General features: G+C 34.3%; 1 protein-coding gene across 1 annotated transcript in view; it reads left to right on the forward strand.

The window, feature by feature from the left end:
• The first annotated feature begins 1615 nt into the window (after positions 1-1615).
• The window catches only part of WWOX (WW domain containing oxidoreductase), a 125709-nt gene continuing 119547 nt past the window's right edge, over positions 1616-7777 (forward strand). Inside the window, exons 1-3 of the mRNA XM_010080182.1 lie at positions 1616-1683; positions 2951-3008; positions 4220-4398. Coding sequence (XP_010078484.1) covers positions 4329-4398 — 70 coding nt within the window. The 5' untranslated portion in view covers positions 1616-1683; positions 2951-3008; positions 4220-4328. The remainder of the gene's footprint in view (positions 1684-2950; positions 3009-4219; positions 4399-7777) is intronic.

The raw sequence follows: 7777 nt of genomic DNA on the forward strand, positions 1-7777 counted from the left end.
ATGTTTGTTTTTCTTAGGTGAAGTTTCTGTATATTTCCTTTGACTTCAAAAGCTCTTTCAGAAAGTAATCACTTGGTGAAACTAGCAAACCTACAAAATAGTAAGGTATTGTTGAGTGTAATCTATACACAATTAGTTCAGTAGGTCTGTTTTATAACTCTTGTGAAACTTCACTATTTCAATTTAATGACATTAATATATCTTTATTGCCTGCTGTGACTAAAAAGCATTTGACATGAAGAGGTGTTACACTGCTGCAAGCTTTAATGTAAGCTCTATACGTGATATTCTGGAAATTCATTCTTAAACTTCTTCAACAAGATGAACTTTAAACTTATCTGCAATAGGGTTACTTTGATTGAAGACTTTTAAAGTTCTTTGTGATGAGTTAGGTACGCACAGTCGGTTACTGAAGCTCAGTGAGCATGTATTTGTTTGTGAAGCTGTGGGGATTCAGGTATGTATCTCACATCAGAGACGAGGAACTCAGGATCTTGTTTGTATCTTTATGAGTGTCCTGAAGTTCAAGTGCTACTGCAGGTCACACAGATGTACTTACTTAGTCTCAGACCACCAGCTGTGATTCTTGTCCTATAGTGTGCTGACACTGGGCTAACTGCATGGTTATTGTAAGAAGGAAAAGTTGCTTATGTTGTGTGTAAATTGCAGTTGGTGCTAGATTTGTAGTTTAGTGATTACTTGTGATTTGTGTGTTGCTCAATAATGCTGTCAGTCTTTATTTCATACTTGGCAGCTGTCAGTTTGGACATTCTTTCAAGTAATTGCTGCCTGAGTCTTAATATAAAAACTTGGTTATTATTTTAGAATATTTAATGAAAGATAAGCTTTTAATATCCAACCTGATTTCAGCACTTTAGGTATCTCAAGACCATGTTTATGTGCACATCACTTTGCTTATTAGTCTGCAGGGTGGAAAACCTTGTGATAGAGTATATGGATTCTGTTACAGTGATTTAAGTGACTAAAATCTCTGAATTAGAAGAAGAGATGTGTTACCATTATCACCCATATTAAGTAGATAGTCTGCTAGTCAAGGCCTCAGGATAACTTATCTGTCCAAAGCTGCAATTGTTCGTGTAGAAATCCAGATATATTTACCTTACAGCTTGCAAATCAATATCATTAGACAAGAGTTTTAGAAAAGTGCTTTTGTCATTTGAAAACTTTCTAATATTATTTCTACTGGTTTCTTTTCTTGCTTCTTCCTTCCTTTTTTTCCTGCCAAGGATCACCATCTCTTTGAGACATTTTCTGAATCTGTTAATGTTATTCTTTACTGACTTCTGGGTTTTCTTTCTTCTCATCATAAGCAACAAGTAAAACATGTATTTGGATTTTTATAGATTCCTGTTCTCTCTGGTTAGTTACTTTTCCTTGAGAATTGTGGCAATGTGGAAGCCTGTTAACTTCTAACACCAGTTTTGACCTTTCTTAAACAAGGGATTGACATGTTTCTTTCTTTGTGGAAAACAAGGCATTTTCTGAACAGTATTTTAAAAAAATGGTTAAACAGTATTTACTGTATTAAAGAAAAAGTTTTTGGTTGCATCAGAAAAATTATTACGCAATCTTTTAAAATCTTAAACTTTACTTGCAGCCACCTGGAAGAAAAAACACAGTGGGAACATCCTAAGTCTGGGAAGAGGAAACGTGTTGCAGGAGGTTTGTGTTAAGCTTTTATAATGAACTGAAATTATGTTACAAACATCAGTTGGAGTTTGTGCAGGAACTAGATCTCATTTTGATCTTCTAGTTGACACTAGCCACCTAGGCAAACTGAGCTTGTAAAATACAGCAGATTTCAGTGGAGTTTCACCTATGTGATTGTGTCTGTGTAGAGTGATCGTTTTGCAGTTTGCTGGCTTTCTTGTATTGCTCCATAAAGCCAAAGTACTAATTCCAGGATAAAGAGATTGTTTTACTGTGGCTTGTAAAGCATGTAGTCAAAGGCTGGAATCCTCTGACTGAGTTCTGGTATCCTGGTGTCCATCAGGTAATATTTATAGTTGTGTTATATTCTTCAAATAATATATTTCATCAAAGAATGTCCCTGGCACAGAAGGAGGTCCCGTTAGTTTTCATTTTTAGTTGTTTTCCCTAACCCAATTTAATGTTTGTGCTGGAACAGAAGACAGCCAACGGTGCAGGACGCTTCCAAAGGTATATGACTTTTTAAGGACCCTGGATCAGTGCCTTAAATCAGATCTTCCTAAAAGCTTCTATATGGCAGTCCTAGGGGTACTATACTGTTGGCAAGCAATATTTCTTTTGGCATTGGTAATGTGACTGTAACTGGAAGGTTTTCTGTAAATTTTGAGCTGATTGAATTATAACTGAATACTTTTCAGCCAGGATTAGAAATACTGGGAATGCTATCTCTTAAGGACTTTTGTAGGGTCTTTTTTATGAAAGAATTTATTTTGTAAAGATTAGTCATTTTTGTTCTTTTATCTGTCCTTCCAACTTCATAGAACCATTTAGGTTCAGTTGAACATATCCCATACCCACTTGAGGGTTCTGATCTTCCAACTTTTGGTATGTGTTATATGTAACTTTTCCTACATTTAGTTGTTTTTGCTATTTACTTTTTTGGGGATAGATATTAAACTGTCTTCAGTGCAGACATGTATACATACTAGGAAGCAATTAAATAATCTTTATGAATAATTTTTAGATTATTTTTATATTTAATATGCTAGTCACTGCAGTTGTACCAGATATCCTGTGTATTGTACTTTTATTAGAGAGCAATTGCTTATTTTTAGGGAAGCAATCCTTTCAAATTCCAATATTCAAGTGGAGCAGGTAGCTGCATTGCCTACAGAAATAATGAAGAATTTTGCCACATCTGTCTGAGGAAATAACTTAAACTTCAAATCTGAGTGTGCTGTAATGCCTGAAAAAAGATAATGCTTTATGTGTGTCCTAGGTCTGCCGTACGGATGGGAGCAGGAGACTGATGAAAACGGACAAGTCTATTTTGTGGAGTAAGTATGTCAAAATGTAGAATATGGACAAGTAGGACAACTGTGTTTCATGTTGGGTAGCCTTTTGGAGTTATGGTACTGGAACAGTGTCAGCTGGAAAGATTAAGAAATTAGTAAGTACAACTTCAGAACCCATATACAGATATTACAGTTGTAGCAGTGTCTAAACACCTGTTTGTGGTTTTCTGAATTCCTCTGTGTGCACAGAAATACCAGCGTAGGTGGCAGATTGAAGTGAATTTCATATCCACATTTCAAAATGTGAGCTGACCCTCAGGCAATGTTTATGTAGGCTCATTTTACTTGTATACCTTTGTGGATAAACTCTGTACCTATAACTTTAAAAACCTATCCAGAACTTCATGGCTGATTGTTAACATTGCAGTAGTGCTTTAAACATACAAGATGAAAACAAAACAGCTGCAGCTCTGTCTCACTTGCAATGTAAAGCATAGAAATAAAAGAGAATATGGATTGAGCTAGCAAAGATTTTTAGAAAGTAAGGGAGGAAGAAATTCACAGAAGCAGAAAAAGGTTTCCGGGAGCATTTCCTTTTGTATCTTTTCAACGGCAGGGTCAAAATGGGGTAGTTATCCTAAACTGACTTGGCAGAATGCAGAATATTCACAGGCCAAAATAGGAAGTGTAGCCTCTCTGTCATATAATTAAGGGCTGAGGACTGAAAGTTGTTGCTTAATGTCTCTTCCTGATAATTTTCTGAAGAAAACTAAAACTCACTTTTACTAAGGCAAGCCTGACCCAAATTGTGCCATTTGCTGAGCTAGTGTGAAGTTACTTGTTTTCAGTTGTTTGAGAAAAAAGTACTGAGCTACATTTCTCATTGGTATATTGTTACGAGGGAGTAGTGTAGGCTTATTTTGTAGAGCTCCTAAGAGAACATGATCTTCCCTAATATAATGAGATTTTTCCCTTGACAAAATTCTGCTTTCTATGTCAGGGGCTCACATAAAGTTCAGAATGGCGTTGTGAAGTATGTGAATATAATTATTAATGGATGCTGTCACAATTGGAGAAAAGTTTGATTAAAGAAGAAATTTGGATCATTTTATCAAAACTGAAAAAATAATTTGATTTTTGGGAATTTAAGTAATCCACTGGAATTGTACACAACAGTGGTTGAAATACATTTAAAAATCAAAATGCAGGGTATAGAAGGGTCTGAGCAGTTGAATTTTTCTGTTCTTTTGCAGCCACATAAACAAAAGGACTACCTACCTTGACCCAAGACTGGCCTTTACAGTTGAAGATAATCCAGTAAAACCTACTACTAGACAAAAATATGACGGAAACAGTACTGCAATGGAAATACTCCAGGGTCGTGACTTGAGTGGAAAAGTGGTTATAATCACGGGAGCAAATTCAGGAATAGGTAGGTTAATACTACACACAAGGTAAAATATAACAATCTTTATCTTAAAGGCTACTTTGTTGTTTAAATATCTGTGTATTTCTGGTATTCAAACTTGGTTTGCATTATTTCCCTATAAGACCTCTAGTTGGAAAACTGTTCAGGTTTGTGTACTGCTTTTTTAAAAGTATGGAGAATTTGGAGCTTAGAGGAAAGCTACAGGAAAGACATCAAGTTCTGAAACAATTGATTTGTGTCTAGAAAAATATTGACGGAGGCATTTTATGTAAATAGATAAAGGATGGCTGTGAAAAGGAGGAAAGTTTCTTGGTGGCTAGGGCAAGCAATAAGGTTTGTATGGCTGCAGGGGAGTTCAGATAAAGTATTTGTAAGAACTTGCTAATGGCAGCAAGTAAACTCAGATTTTCTAAGGAGGCTCTGGAATTTTTCCCTTTGAAGGTATTTTCAAGTCAACTTGTTGATGAACTTGTGTTAGAGAGTCCTCCTTTGGGGCAAAAAAATATGTTTATGACCTTTTGAAATCCCTGTTGTATTTTCTAGCAGGTTTGTATGTCCTTTTACACACTCAGCTTGTTTAGGTATTTGTTACACAGTATTACTTCTACAGTGGGTGAGTGAGAGATTCTAATTAGCTGCTTTTGTTTCATTTTATAATGAAGCTTTGGTGCTTAGGGGCTTTGCCTTTCTTCTGAGAAGACTGGATTTCTTCTTCAGCTTAATTTGCTAGGCTGTTTGAAGTTTCACTCAGCAACCTACACAGGATATGTCTTTTTCTGTGGCTTAAATTTGTGGACGAGCCACATATATTAAAATACTGGTGTGGTTTGGTGTTAGGTTTGTACTTTTTTGGTAAATGAGGGGATCTACCTAAATCCTAGATAACTGTTAATCTTTTGTTCCCTGTTGTGGTTTGCAGTTTTTATTATGGTGGGGTTACATCAATATTGGAAGAGTCCTTATGCAAATTATTTGGTGTCTTGTTTCAGTGGAGGATCTTGACTTGCCATTAACTTCTCTTAACATGCCTGTAAAATGGGAAGACTGTCTGCTCTGTGGTTCTTCTTGTCATTACTGATTAAGAATATGGACTGTAAGAATTTCCTAGATTGCATAACCACTTTCTTAATTTAGTCCTTCAAATTGCTGAAAAAAGTGTGGAAAAAATAATGTACTAAAAAAATTAGATTTATAAACACTTCATTAGTTTCCATTAGCAACTTGGAAAGGTTAATAAATTATTCGGTTCTTACAATTTAAAGAGATCATAGCAGATCAAGAGTTATTAGTAAAATGTTTTCTATTTATTTTTTTTTATTTTGGTAGCTTTTTCTTCTGACTGTGCAGCCCAAATAGTCTTCAGATTTTTTTTTTCTCAACTGTTTTTTAAGCTCAGTCAAAATTTTAGTTTGAGTATCACATTAGAAGATGAGGGAACTTTTGTTCTAGGTAAAGCTGGTGTAGTAAAAAGAAGTAAGACTGACTTACTGAACAGTTTAGTCGTGTTGCAACTTTTCTTCTGGTTTTAAAAAACTTGTTCTATGTACCTTTAAACATGAGTAGTGTAAATTGTCAGTTTGTTCTCTTAAAGACAGTAAGACTTATTCCACTGTTAGGAATTAAAGACAGTGTGCAATTTTGTGTGTACTTTTTTTTTTTTTTTAAATTCTTAACATCAATTAGGCTACAGAGAAAATACTTCCCTTGCATGCTTCTTGTATGAATAAAGTCATACTTTCCAATTTTTCCACTAGAGGGCTGTGTTGCTCTTTGAAAATAGTAAACAAAAGAGACCTGGTGGATTTTCCTATTTTTGTTAAATGCTCCTGTAATTTTGTTGTTTGTGTTCTTAATTATTAGGGCTAGAAACTGAAATTTTAAAAAAGCATATCAGCTGTTCATCTAGGTTTAATTTTATTAAAAAGTGTGTTTTTTCAACTGCATGTGTAAGAAATTCATCAAATTAAACAAATTTTTTAAAATAATATTACTTGGTTTTAATATCAGGGAGACAGTTGTGTAGCTAATGTGATTTTCTATGACTTTTATAAATATTGTTACCTGTTTTTAAGATTCATTTAGCTATATGACCTTGAAACTCCATGTTGTTTTCTGTATTGGGTGCAGTTGCATCTAACCTATTGTGATGGATACAGTATGCATGAGTAGTGAAATGTAAGTAGTATTGCAGCATATTATGGAAGGGCAAAATGTGTATGTTCTGTGCAGTAAGGCAGATTCCACAAAGTAGAGTTTTTCTTAATGCTTTTCCAAGATTTTATCACAAACTGTGTTGATAATTGCAACCAACCAAACCATTGCTCTAGCTGCAATTCTAATTTTCCTCCCATATGAAGGTCAAAAGAAATCTGTTAATTGCTTTTGTAAAGGATGCCCAGAACAAGCACAAATTACCTCAAGGAAATGAAACCCACTTTTGATTTTGAGCAGCTTAGTTTTTTCAAATACTGAAGAAAATCCAGAAGTGTAAGTCATAACGTGTCTTGCTACATTACTTTTCTTGATTTTGCTTTACCAGAGTGTAAAGCATGTAGTTTTATAATTGTGGAAATGTTTTAGATTATTTCTTCAAAATAATAGTCGAATAATGTTTGGTTAAATTGAATAATTATATTTTTTTTTTTTTCTGGCACTTTTATTGCTATGCAATAAGAGGCCTTAGTATTAGGTGCTCTTAATCTGCATTTAAGAGACGAGTCACTGTTCCAGTGAACTTTCAGTCTGCGCTTACTTTTGGTGTGAGAAGTTACTGTATTTCTTTCATTTCATGTGCAGAACTTAAGTATTAGCAACTTTTGTCATACTGATGCAAAAGACTGGGAAATGTGCTTATATTTTATCATGATTAAACATCTGCTTTATGATTTAATAAATTATTTTTAGTAACTGGTCTTTTATTTTATAACTGATAAACATAAGTTTTTCTGTTTTATTTGTTTCTCTCATAGCTTTTTTTTTTTCACCCCAGATGACTCTACGGGTGTATTATATTTTAAGTGGAGAAAGCTAGCTTCACATAGTTAATAACAAAAAGTGGTTATTGCAAAACTTGTGCAAGTTAGGTTGTAGGATATCACTTAGGTTTTTAAACTCTAAGAGTCTGATTAAGTTACAACTAAAACTGATTAGTACACCTTAGTAGAAGGTGACATGTTTAATTAAAAAGTGTTTTTACAAACCAAGGAAGTGTAAAGCAACCTACTTAACTACTAAACAACTCTTAACTACTAAAATACAGTTAGCAGGTGTATTCTTTCATTCTTTCTTTTTAAATTGATTTGTGTTCCACCCATGGCTGATTTGCATCGGCTTAAACAAATGCGGCCAATACTTGAGGATCAGGTATATGAAATCAGGGAAA

The sequence above is a fragment of the Pterocles gutturalis genome, unplaced genomic scaffold (genome assembly GCF_000699245.1).
Source record: "Pterocles gutturalis isolate BGI_N339 unplaced genomic scaffold, ASM69924v1 scaffold2509, whole genome shotgun sequence".
Lineage (NCBI taxonomy): Eukaryota > Metazoa > Chordata > Aves > Pterocliformes > Pteroclidae > Pterocles > Pterocles gutturalis.